The sequence below is a fragment of the Lissotriton helveticus genome, chromosome 2_1 (genome assembly GCF_964261635.1).
Source record: "Lissotriton helveticus chromosome 2_1, aLisHel1.1, whole genome shotgun sequence".
NCBI classification, from domain to species: Eukaryota; Metazoa; Chordata; class Amphibia; order Caudata; family Salamandridae; genus Lissotriton; species Lissotriton helveticus.
In genome coordinates, this window is record NC_136059.1 from 1,008,529,366 (window position 1) to 1,008,542,532 (window position 13,167).

At 40.6% G+C, this 13,167-nt stretch overlaps 1 protein-coding gene and 2 long non-coding RNA genes across 4 annotated transcripts in view; all 3 read left to right on the plus strand.

Annotated features, from left to right (window-relative positions):
* LOC144819575 (annexin A1-like) overlaps positions 1-3,163 on the plus strand; it is a 599,711-nt gene extending 596,548 nt beyond the window's left edge. Inside the window, exon 14 of the mRNA XM_078677409.1 lies at positions 3,043-3,163. Within this exon, the coding sequence (XP_078533535.1) occupies positions 3,043-3,099 (57 nt within the window). The 3' untranslated portion in view covers positions 3,100-3,163. The remainder of the gene's footprint in view (positions 1-3,042) is intronic.
* Positions 3,164-6,477: 3,314 nt separating this feature from the next.
* Positions 6,478-7,018, plus strand: LOC144819576 (uncharacterized). The gene is made up of 3 exons (XR_013607448.1): positions 6,478-6,636; positions 6,721-6,793; positions 6,888-7,018. It is a non-coding gene; the product is annotated as an uncharacterized LOC144819576 (long non-coding RNA).
* Positions 7,019-11,279: 4,261 nt separating this feature from the next.
* LOC144819577 (uncharacterized) lies at positions 11,280-12,551 on the plus strand. 2 transcript variants are annotated; one of them, XR_013607450.1, is made up of 5 exons: positions 11,280-11,540; positions 11,625-11,697; positions 11,792-11,853; positions 11,942-12,021; positions 12,120-12,551. It is a non-coding gene; the product is annotated as an uncharacterized LOC144819577 (long non-coding RNA). The 2 variants fall into 2 exon arrangements; XR_013607449.1 differs by having other exon boundaries at positions 11,792-12,021.
* Positions 12,552-13,167: the final 616 nt, after the last annotated feature.

A 13,167-nucleotide genomic window follows, 5' to 3' on the forward strand; every position in this document is an offset into this window, starting at 1 on the left:
TTTAGATGCTTGTCACTTTGCAAGTTTTAACTTACTCAAATAAACAAGTTAGCTGAATCTGCTTTTATGAAGAATCTCAATGTGGGAATTATTCTAAGGGCCATATCCCTCTGGTGCGTGAGGAATCATTACATTACATAATTTCAGTGTTCTACATTGATATCCCTCACCACAGGTATAGTGCTGCTGCTATGTAAAGATAGAACTTAAATTCAGGAGAGATCAGTCACCCTTAACTAATGGAAATTGCCTTTCTTTTAAACTGGAATTTTTGCTTTCTCTACCCAAAATAGAGGATGCGCATTTTCCATTCACGGTTTAAAAATACAGAGGATGCCAAATGCTAGGGAGAGATTGAGATAAAACCAAGGGGCCCAATTCACAAAGATAAACTTAGTCCAAAAGTCTAGGAGTATGACTTTCGGTATTCACAAAGTTATGTTACGAGTGGTATTTTAATGTCCGTACTCTGCCAGAGTTTCGGCACTCTGGGAAGAATCTATGACCAAATGAGAAGATTCTATCCTGCACTTACAGTGGCATCTCCGCACTCGATCATAATCTCCACCCTCAGGGCGGATCTCTGCCCGAGTGCAGAGATTCCGCCTGAGTGAGGAGATTCCGTCCCGAGGTAAAGATAATACTCATAATTTACCTTTGTGAATACCGAAAACTAGTAAAGTTAGACTTTTGGTCTAAACTCAAACCAAAAGTCTAACTTTACTTTTGTGAATCAGGCTCAAGGATTGGTGCAGGTTGGCCATTTGTCTTATATTCATTTTACAGAACAGATATAGACGATACAGCGCTATGTGGACATATATACCTCTTAGGTGTGGCACAATTACTTCCTGGTAGTTCCTTTGAGGTAGACTGATGGTATGCATGGATTGATATGTCTATAGTTTATACAATTATTCCCTCCTCGATATCGCAGAGAAGTCCTTGATAGCTTCAATCTTAGGTTTAAAAACAGCAGTAGTTCTGACAACGACCAGGGTATCATCCATGTACAGCCATCTCTTGAAATTTTTTTTATTGCTAGACTGCACTCTATGAGCTAGTGTCTGTGGATACACTGGGTAAATGGTTACACGTAAATGGTTACACTAAGAGAGAGGATGTGTCATAACGGCCAGAGTAGTCAACCTCAAAGCAAGGGAACCGGGTTTGAGTCTCGACAGGGACACTCAAAATCCTCTGATTCTGGGCAAATCACGTAATCTTTCTGTGCCTATCAAAAATGAAAGTGTCTATCTGTAATGCAACTGGTGCTTATGTAAAGCACTCTGATACCTTTGGGCCGAGTTTGCACTATATGAAACTCCCCAAAAATAAATAAGTAACCAAGAGGAAGATCCTCTTTTGACCATTTCATCAAAACAATTACTTTTACAACACAATTTACTTGCTATTACAGTGTGAAACATTAACTTCTGAAATAATTACTATTTACTATTCACCAATAGACTGACATAGACAGGTTTCACAGAAACTTTTTTTAACAGGTACAAATCATTTCTCAGGGATAGGCAACAGATAGTCACCCTCGCACATTTACCTAAGGGATCAGGGAATCAGTTGTGATATTCTCAAGAGATCACCATTCTCCACTTTTCTAGTTAAGTTTGTGTGTGTGGCCTCTCACATAACTTCCCCATCTCACAGGAGCCCAATTGTAAATATATGCTGATGTCAGAAAGAATATCTCCAGGTTGTCTAAAGTCTCTCCAACTGATGTTAGCATGTGAGATCCTGACTCGCTGGCCAAATATTTATCAGCCAATGGTGGATGGGAACCAACTTTCTTAGGAGTAATCCAGTAAAAGCTGAGCTCCTCCTTGCCACCCTGATATTTCCGTCTGGAGCAAACTGGTCTGGCTGCGAATATGGACCTCCTGCCTTTGCCAGCTAATCAGTCTACAATCTGTGAATCTATTATGACAGTAATAGTAATTTGGCTTGGAATTTGTAGTCTGCCAAATATACCAGCATCTAATTTATCCAGGCAAAGTTCCTGAAGATAACATTTACATTTAACAACAGTTTAAGATTCTGCAAATTACTCCTATATTCCACTCCTGACTGGACAAAGACAACTTCATCTATCTTGAAACCCAGCAAAGTATAAAAGGCAGAAGCATGTCTGACAACTAAACATCCTAGAAGGGAGCAGTTCATCCTTATACTGAGTTATTTGCACAGGCTGCTCATTGAAAGCAGGGTTTGCTTCAAGGACATGGCTAAAACACTTAAAGCTATCTCTCTGAACATATCTGAGATTCTTTATGTCATTATTTAAGTAGGACACTCCTCAATGGTATTTTCATTCAGCAAATCAAACTCTCCTCTGTGCTCCTTCCTACATTCACTTCACTGGCATATGCATCTTCCGTGCCTTGAATGAACCAGATAAAGTTGTGACTCTTCAAAATGCTTAAGTAAAATAGCCACACATGAGGGAATTTCAAAATTGTAATCAATTTGCGGCACTAGAATAATACAAAATGTTCTCACAACATTTGTGATACATCATCTAGTTTATTGTTGGATGCTGGACTGTTATACAGCAGGAATGATGCACATAATATGGTAATAGCGATGCTACTAATAGTGCTGGACAGTTGCAGATCAACCAAAATCTCTCCTGTAAGGTAAGAAGGGGAAACTATCGGGCTTCTTCATTCACATGCATTTATATGTATTTATTTATTTGGTGCTTTGTTTGGCACTAAACTCATCCACAGATTCCAAGGTGCTATACATTCTAAGACAGATACGTTGCTTTCAAAAGTGGCAGAGGAAAGAGAGGTAGATAACCATGAAAAATCCACAAAAGGCTGGTATCAGAAGTATCTTCTGAGGAAGGGTTTCTGTAGAATTTAGGTCCTTTCCCAGTTAGAGAAATCTTATACACTGCTTGAACTACTTGAATTGTAGCATTTAAGTATCTTGTGTTTTGCCTTCCCCAACCATCCAATTTAGTTTTTCTTGTTTGTTTAGCAACTCTAACTCAATGTGGTTATCTGTTTACATTCACAGGATGATACCAATGGAGATTATGGAAAAATTCTTGTTTCTTTGTGCGGAAGTGACTAGACAACTTTGTTCCTGTTAATGCAACTCAAATGTTTTTGTGTGTTTGCTTCAGCTATAAACAAATAAAAAGGTATAATACATATGAAATAGTTCCTTGATTTCTTGATTTTGTAAGCAACTTTTAAAAATTTGAAAATGGAGTTATTTAATTTGCCAATGCTTACCCTTTGTAGAGTCTGTGTTTAATGCAACTTACAATTGTTAAGCCCGGGGACGCACAACCAAGCAGGTCTTCACACGGGGCAGGACCCTTGAAGTTAGTATCTTGATTGGCCCCATGCGGGATACACCACACACAGGTATGTGGGGATGGTAATTATCAATGCAGATTTACTAAAGGCAGAACAGTGCCTGTTTCTGTTGCTGCTTTTTCTTCCACGTATACGCCGAAACGTACTATCGGCAATTTCTCCACACAATGATCAGAGTTGACTAGAGGACTACACCTCCCACTGCGATTCCCTGAGATGAATTACCTCTCCCAAAGCGGGGTAAGGGAGAGAGGAATATGACAGTTTGAATGAACTTATGGTGAATGATTGTGCAATTGTATGGTTTGATGAAAGTGTCACACCGGTGTTTTTTAACAATTACACGTACACCAGAATGGGAATAAAATCAAAATGCGATGTTTATCGCCAGTTAATATACAACACTTTATAAAGAGTGGCTGAAAATAACCCTGGTAAAATGCGCACCAGCCAGGTTACAGAAAAATATGGCTTGCACTCACCCCCTGTTGGTTGAGCATGGGTGCAGTTCATAAGTACATCACGAATGGGAAACTACAGGCATCACAATAATGTTGTTACCTTATGTTCTCTTTTTTCTTCTTTTTTTCCCTGTTATACAGCTGGAGTAAAAAGAAAATGAACATGCACAAGATAAGTGTATCTTTTGTTTAAAACAAAGGAGCAGATATCTGCACTTTCTTCACGAAATAGGAGTAGTGTAGTATTGAACCTCACCTCTCACCAGGGAGTTCATTTCTTCTTTTTTTGCCCTGAAGCCCTGGACAAATTTTTGGCCATATATTGAGTTCAAATATGTCGGCACGGGGGTCATAGGACCATTAATATCCAATTTCCCCTTTATATGCCTTTATTTTTAATATCCCAGCCATTTCCAAGAATAAAGGGAAACCAGGAATTGTTTGAGGATTTTTAATCTTTAAGACCCCCTGGCCACATCTTGAAAGAGCTCCTTGAAAAATTGTCAAGCCCACCCTGACCTTTAGGAGTCAGGGTGACCCGATGATGAAGCATGACACCACAAGGGTGTGTGAGGGAAATATAAACAAAATGAATCTTTTCCTTTACCACAACCTAGTGGGTAATAACTAGGATGCTTCATTATTAACCTTCCCATTCCTAACCAAGGTTAGTTGAAGTTATTTCTATTACGTTGGGGTACCTTTGTGATTTAGGCACAGGGCAGGCTTCAGGAAGCAGGGCAGTCCTCATTGTGTGTAGAGCAGTCCTTTGAAGTACGCAGCGGGCCAAAGGCAGCAGGTCAGTCTTCTGAGGGTCCTTCCTTAGGTCTAGAAGTGAACTGAAGAGTGGGTCTGGGAGTTCAACCTTTATACCTGGTACCACCTTGAAGTGTAGGAAACTCTTAAAGTTTTCCCCTGAAAGACGTGTCTGGATTTTCCTTCTTTCCTGATCTGGTCCCAGGATATTTGTAGTCACAGAAGGCTGGTGTGAAGTTATTTGTGTACGAGCAGAGGGAGTGTCCTTGAAGGGTAAGCAGGTCTGTGCACAGCTCCGCCCCCTCATCCTGCTACAATGGCCCATCTGCCCAAACTCTAGTCCCTCTATTGTGTGGATGTTTTGGAGGAATACACAAAGGCCAACAACCAAGTACACCTAATCATGTGGACTAGGAACAGACTGCAGGCACCAAATGTTTAGGGCAAAAAAATGCCTACTTCCTAAAAGTACTCCAAAAGCGGGCACTTAATACGCGCACCAACTGCTGCACTGCTGAATGGGGAATAATCTCTCAATGAAAACCACTTACTCCAAAGTTCAACATTTTTATCAGTGTATTCCAAACTTTTTACCAGTCATTTTATCCATGTTCTTTCATATTTAATCACCACAGAGACAGAATGGTTGCGCCTGAATGCTTTATTCACCAATTTCAAATGCCTCCTGCTGCCAATCCAGGCTTTCAACAGTGGCATGTGAGGTCAACCATGTTTCAGAAAAGACCCTTTATGTCATACCCAATGCATTTCGAGCCATGCTGTCTCTTCGTCAGGGGTCGCTGAAACACATGAAAAAAGCAACTCAACTTACTGCTCAATTCAAACATACTATGTAAAATGAAATGCTGTAATACCCAATGTCTCCACCCAAAACGACCCTCTCTACCTCCCCAACTTCATCATTTGAATTACACTCACATACTATAACTTAAATAAACCCATTCCCACTGCATCCTTAATCCCTCCAAGCTAAAAGTGCATCAAATATCCATCAAATGTTTAAAATTTAAATATTTAAAAAAAAATGAAACAAAGGTAATCTTTAACATCTAATTTACCCCCTATTAATGCCCCTCTTACACCATTAGCCCAACCCCACCTCACATAACAACCTGACATCCCCATGTCCCACGAAATCAATTCTTAAACAATTTACCTCTTCAGAGCCTCAACCGTCAACCTGACCCCCTCATGCAATTCACTCCGTATACGAAAACCAATTTTGTTGAGATGTCACATAAGGAGAATGATTTTAAGTGGTCTGTGCTTTTTACACTGAATAACATACAGCGCCCTGCAGACGTTGAGCGTAGGCTTCTGGAAAAAGAGGCATACTTAATTTTGAAAATTAATTGTATATTGTCGGGCTTAAACAGCATGTCCGAATTGTCCAGAATTTGAGGGTTGACGCCGTGCCACTGAGTGTTATTGAAGCGGTGACAGCCCTTTGCTGAATCTCATGAATGACAAACACTAAAACTTCATGCACTACTGGTGCACAGAGACATGCACACGTGACTGCCGGCATTCGGTCCCATGCATTGCCCGTACATTCACTGGTTCCACTCACTATACATAACACGCACTGCCACTAGAAGTGGTATGGAGAAATCAAAAAAAGAATCTTAGAGAGCGCGATGATAGCAATGCGACCACGACAAGTTTTCTTTTTAAACTAATCTGCATTCGCATCGGTAATGAACTACGAGTCCCAGAAGGTCTAGTACCTTTCACATTTTTTTAAGCCTAAATGAAATTGCTTCCGGCTTGATCCGGGAGGAGGCAGAGACGCAGTTTTTGAACCCGACCGCGCTCGACATAAACAAACACTCCAGGTATGCGGATTGATGCCTTGAAGCAAGCGTTGTCTGGCATTGAGACTGAATAAACGCGCCTGATAAAATGTTTTCTTTTCTCCAGATTAATTCGTGGTAGACAAAAGGCTAAAACGCGGTACCGAACCGCGCGAGCAACGCCCTTTACTCGAGCCCCGGACGGGGTTGGAACTGACAGTGAGAGGAGGCCTCTCGCCGTGATACAAAACAGAGGTACGAGTGATGCCTAGACCACGGAGTATTTCGTTAAGTAAAAGCCAAAAACAAGTTTGTAATATTCTGTCATTTTGTTAATAGGAGAACAGACTTTAAAATATTGACGAAAAGACCGTGGGACCTAATGATTTACGGCAGTTACACACCGTTTTAGGTATGTTTGAGATCTCATTTCAATGACCCTTTGTCAAAGGGAAAACTATCTGGTTAACGCAAATGCTTAAAGAGCATTATGTCTTCCTATACAGGAGAGAATTAAGAAAGACAGATCCTCCTCTCCCTCCCGCAGAACCTTCCCACTAAAACAGAGGTATGATTAAGGCTCATTTTCCACTAATGATAAGGCCTTACACTAACTAAATCATGAACCTACAATGCTGTATTAATATTTTATGCAGAACAGGTTGCTGAATGAGAGTGAACATCCAGCACTGAGTCGAATGAAGTTACCTTTAATACCCCTGCTAGGGATATACAGGTATGGGCCTCACTAGCTTTCCAGGAATAGTTGATACAGATAGAATGGTGATGTCAGAGCACAAATTAAATCTGTATGTTTTGTTGCATTCTCAACAGACTAACACAGCCCTGATGATGGTTTGGGGACACAGGACTTGAACCTGAAACGCGTCGGCAAATTTAGGAAAGAGCCAAAAAAAAACACACCTGATGGTGTTTAAGTATATGCTATAGATGTCAAGGCTCTGTGTAAATTACTGTCTGGGTATTTGAAAATTGTGATCTTCAAAAACAAAGAAATTTACTGTAAAGTGGTTGAGATATCGTGTTTAGTAAATGTTTGTTGAATGTGATTTTGTTGATATAATTTTTTGTTTAATAAGTGTAGGTAATGTTTCATGTAAATATAAATGTTTGTAATGCACTGTGATGAAGTAATGGAACTATAAGTGAATCATGTATGTTGTGTTTTTCTCTCTCTGTCTATGAAATTTGGTTGCAGATGAGAGTTTTTTCTACATAAATAATAAGTGAAAGGTAAAAATAAATATACCTGACCAGATTCAATTAAACTGTTTATTTGGTCTCCATAAAATCATAAACTTGAAATAATATTAGAAGGGAAGCATTCTATGTATTGAATTCACAAAACGGTCCAGCTCTCCCTTCTGTCCCACTAAGGACCTAACTCCTTTCTTTTGAGCATATTAGAGCGGGTGCATATCCGCGAGAGTGTTATAGGGACTTTAAACATAACCTCATGTGTAGAAGGACTACGGTCCTTCAAAGATTATGGCAGAGAAAGATACACTCTCCTTCAGTGAGAGTCACATTCAGTCTCTGATAGCCTCATCACCATTTGGATCAATCACTTTAAGCACTACTGCGAAGCAGCAGAATGAGTCTGAAAAATTGACAAGACTCTGTAAAAAACACGTTAGAACGGAACTCCACGGCCATTTCCTTCTTAAACATCTGAAGGGTGGCACTATCCCCTGGGGACTGCAGGTCAAAAATACACCTGTCATCTTTGTTGAAGACGCTGAATACAAGAAAGGATTCAGCTTCATTAACACTAAATGTAGATGGGACTTGTTGGTCCATACCATCGAGACGGCTCAAAGGTTATGTGCTAAGGAGTTGGAGGAGATAGAAGAGTTAACAAAGGCCATAGCCAATAACCCGGCGGTCACGGATGCCAAAACTCTTCTGGACAAAATAGAAAAAGACATTCAAGTCTTTAAGGACATCACAATCAATAATAAAAGCCTGAAGTACGAGAGGGACATCAAATCGTTCAAATTAGATCAAGTCTATCCTTTTCTTAAAGAGGACTATTATACACAGGCGGAGTCGCGCAGGGCGCTGTATGATTATCAAGGAAGATCTAGAAATCGTTTTACTACATTCTCTGATAGTTCCTCTTCAGAAACATCTCATTCAGACGCCAGGGGATCAAATCAACGCAAACAGGTGTCTTTTTTAGACAGGCGTCAACAAGGACGGGGCAGGTACAAAATTCCTTGGGAAATGCGCACACGCAAACGGTTCTACCAATCATAGAAAGACCCAATGTGGTAGTCAATTTATCTGATCGGGTATTAACAGAACAGGAAGTATCCTTACTGAACTTAGGTCTAAAATGTGTTCCTCGAAAACATACCGACTACACTAAATTAAAAATCAAAACATTGGAATTTTGCAGAAAGCTGAGGTTAAAGGCTTTCTTTCACAACCAACCAGCACCAATAAGTAACGAAGTAACAGGTTTCAGGAAAAAATCCAAGTTCACGCCATTTAAAAATATCCCAAAGCAGATACAAGCATTTGAGCAGGTCATGCTATCCTCCATTACCACCATGGAGAGAGCGAAGAAATATGTGTCTTCGAACATAACCAAAGGACAAGCAGAGGCAATAAGAAACCTCAAGGAAGATCCCTCCCTTGTCATAAAACAGGCCGACAAGGGGGGAGCAATCGTTATCTGGCCACGTGACAAATATGTCACAGAGGGACTCAAGCAAGTCAGTAATGACATATGGTACAGACCGCTAGAGGAGGACCCAACACGGCAGATACAAGGGTTAATAACTGATGTACTGACCCAAGGAAAGGAACAAGGATTTGTAGGTATAAAGGAATTTGAATTTTTAAACAAACAATTCCCAAGAACACCTGTTCTATACCTGCTGCCTAAAATACATAAAAACCTAGCCGAGCCACCAGGACGCCCGATTGTTTCGGGTGTAGACTCCTGCTTGGAGCCTATATCCAAGTACATCGATTTTTTTCTAAAACCGTTTCTGAATGAGGTAAAGTCTTATCTTAAAGATACGACTGATTTCTTGACTAAGGTGGAGGGAACAGCGTTTGATCCAGGTAAACAAATAATGGTGACGATGGACGTCACGTCCCTATATACCCAGATCCCCCAAGAGGAGGCCCTTGAGGTAATACAGGTATATTTGGACAAAAGAACGAGGCCACATAGGGTACCAACCGATTTCATTTTGAAATTGGCAGAATTAGCCCTAAGAAAAAACTATTTTACATTCAATGGCAGGTTCTACATGCAGGGGAAGGGCACTGCCATGGGCTGTCCATATGCCCCAGAAATGGCAGTGCTCTACATGGCACAGTATGAGGCCATGTTTGTTTACAATAACAACCTACATATTGAAAACATCTTGCAGTGGTGGCGCTATATTGACGACGTCTGGCTCCTGTGGCAGGGGAGCCAGACCGAGCTTGTAGCGTTCCACGACTGGATCAACGCCAGACACATGGATATTAAATTCTCTTTGGAGGCAAGCACCACAAAAATGGCATTTCTAGATGTCGAAATGACCTGTGTTGATGGGACACTAAAAGCATCCCTGTATCGAAAAGCTACAGATAAGAACACCATATTACACCACAAAAGTCACCATCCTAGAAGCTTAAAGGCAAATTTGCCTTATGGCCAGATGCTCAGAATTCGAAGGAATTGTTCCGAGGTGAGCGATTATGACCGCCATGCTCAGGCATTCTGCCATCAAATGATTCACAGCGGATACCCCAAGAAACTTTTAAAACATTCTTTCAAAAGGGCCCGTTTCACTCCTCGTGAAACATTACTTGAAAATAGGGAGAAGAAGGAACTGGATCGCCTGGTGTGCGTGACTACCTTCGGGTCAGACACGCACAAATTCAGGCAAACCGTGCTCAAGAATTGGCACTTATTAGAAAATCTGGAGTGCCCTTTCCCACGCCCCATTTTTGCTTTTAAGAAAAATAAGAGCCTGGGGCAGCAAATTGTAAGGGCCGATCTTCCAACGCCAACAATAAAAAAGGATCTACGTGCCCTCTGGGACATGAAACCACTAGAGGGTCATCATAAATGCGGTAACTGCATTTCATGTGGGAACACTATTGAATGCACTGAGTTTCAGCATCAGGGAGTGAGATGGAAGCATCTCGATTTTTCAAATTGCAAAATGAAAAACGTGGTATATGTGGTGGTGTGTCCTTGTCAAAGGATATACATTGGGAAGACGAACCAGCAAGCGAACATTCGGATAAGCCAACACAGGTCCAGAATTAACAAGAAAATCCTTACTGCTCCAATGGTTGAGAATTTGTTGAGATGTCACATAAGGAGAATGATTTTAAGTGGTCTGTGCTTTTTACACTGAATAACATACAGCGCCCTGCAGACGTTGAGCGTAGGCTTCTGGAAAAAGAGGCATACTTAATTTTGAAATTTAATTGTATTTTGTCAGGCTTAAACAGCATGTCCGAATTGTCCAGAATTTGAGGGTTGACGCCGTGCCACTGAGTGTTATTGAAGCGGTGACAGCCCTTTGCTGAATCTCATGAATGACAAACACTAAAACTTCATGCACTACTGGTGCACAGAGACATGCACACGTGACTGCCGGCATTCGGTCGCACGCATTGCCCGTACATTGACTGGTTCCACTCACTATACATAACACGCGCTGCCACTAGAAGTGGTATGGAGAAATCAAAAAAAGAATCTTAGAGAGCGCGATGATAGCAATGCGACCACAACAAGTTTTCTTTTTAAACTAATCTGCATTCGCATCGGTAATGAACTACGAGTCCCAGAAGGTCTAGTACCTTTCACATTTTTTAAGCCGAAATGAAATTGCTTCCGGCTTGATCCGGGAGGAGGCAGAGACGCAGTTTTTGAACCCGACCGTGCTCGACATAAACAAACACTCCAGGGATGCGGATTGATGCCTAGAAGCAAGCGTTGTCTGGCATTGAGACCGAATAAACGCGCCTGATAAAATGTTTTCTTTTCTCCAGATTAATTCGTGGTAGACAAAAGGCTAAAACGCGGTACCGAACCGCGCGAGCACCGCCCTTTACTCGAGCCCCGGACGGGGTTGGAACTGACAGTGAGAGGAGGCCTCTCGCCGTGATACAAAACAGAGGTACGAGTGATGCCTAGACCACGGAGTATTTCGTTAAGTAAAAGCCAAAAACAAGTTTGTAATATTCTGTCATTTTGTTAATAGGAGAACAGACTTTAAAATATTGACGAAAAGACCGTGGGACCTAATGATTTACGGCAGTTACACACCGTTTTAGGTATGTTTGAGATCTCATTTCAATGACCCTTCGTCAAAGGGAAAACTATCTGGTTAACGCAAATGCTTAAAGAGCATTATGTCTTCCTATACAGGAGAGAATTAAGAAAGACAGATCCTCCTCTCCCTCCCGCATAACCTTCCCACTAAAACAGAGGTATGATTAAGGCTCATTTTCCACTAATGATAAGGCCTTACACTAACTAAATCATGAACCTACAATGCTGTATTAATATTTTATGCAGAACAGGTTGCTGAATGAGAGTGAACATCCAGCACTGAGTCGATTGAAGTTACCTTTAATGCCCCTGCTAGGAATATACAGGTATGGGCCTCACTAGCTTTCCAGGAATAGTTGATACAGATAGAATGGTGATGTCAGAGCACAAATTACATCTGTATGTTTTGTTGCATTCTCAACAGACTAACACAGCCCTGATGATGGTTTGGGGACACAGGACTTGAACCTGAAACGCGTCGGCAAATTTAGGAAAGAGCCAAAAAAAACACACCTGATGGTGTTTAAGTATATGATATAGATGTCAAGGCTCTGTGTAAATTACTGTCTGGGTATTTGAAAATTGTGATCTTCAAAAACGAAGAAATTTACTGTAAAGTGGTTGAGATATCATGTTTAGTAAATGTTTGTTGAATGTGATTTTGTTGATATAATTTTTTGTTTAATAAGTGTAGGTAATGTTTCATGTAAATATAAATGTTTGTAATGCACTGTGATGAAGTAATGGAACTATAAGTGAATCATGTATGTTGTGTTTTTCTCTCTCTGTCTATGAAATTTGGTTGCAGATGAGAGTTTTTTCTACATAAATAATAAGTGAAAGGTAAAAATAAATATACCTGACCAGATTCAATTAAACTGTTTATTTGGTCTCCATAAAATCATAAACTTGAAATAATATTAGAAGGGAAGCATTCTATGTATTGAATTCACAAAACGGTCCAGCTCTCCCTTCTGTCCCACTAAGGACCTAACTCCTTTCTTTTGAGTAGGTGCACTAGTAGCATTTAATTTACGGACCCTGGGTGCATGTAGTACAACTCTACGAAGGAAATTCAATATGCCAATTTGTAAAGGAAAGAGTACATGCACTTTAGCACTGGTTATCAGCGGTAAAATGCACAGAGTTCTAAAAGATGACAAAAATGGGTTCAGAAAACAAAAGGGGTAAAGGCAAAATGTTTGGGGGTGATCCCACAGAGAGGGTATGGTACAACACCTATATTCACCACTCTAGCATATTTGACTGTTTTCATAAAATAGAAATAAACATTATCCCTTTACTTCAACCACATATGTAAAGTAATACAGTAGCACAATGGGGTAACCTTGTAGCACCACTGCAGCATGTTCGTATCATAGAAGACACTTCAGTTCTTGGTAGAGATGCAAAGTGTAATGAAGAATGCAAAATGAGAGTTCCCATACTTGCATTGTAGTGTGTGAGAAACA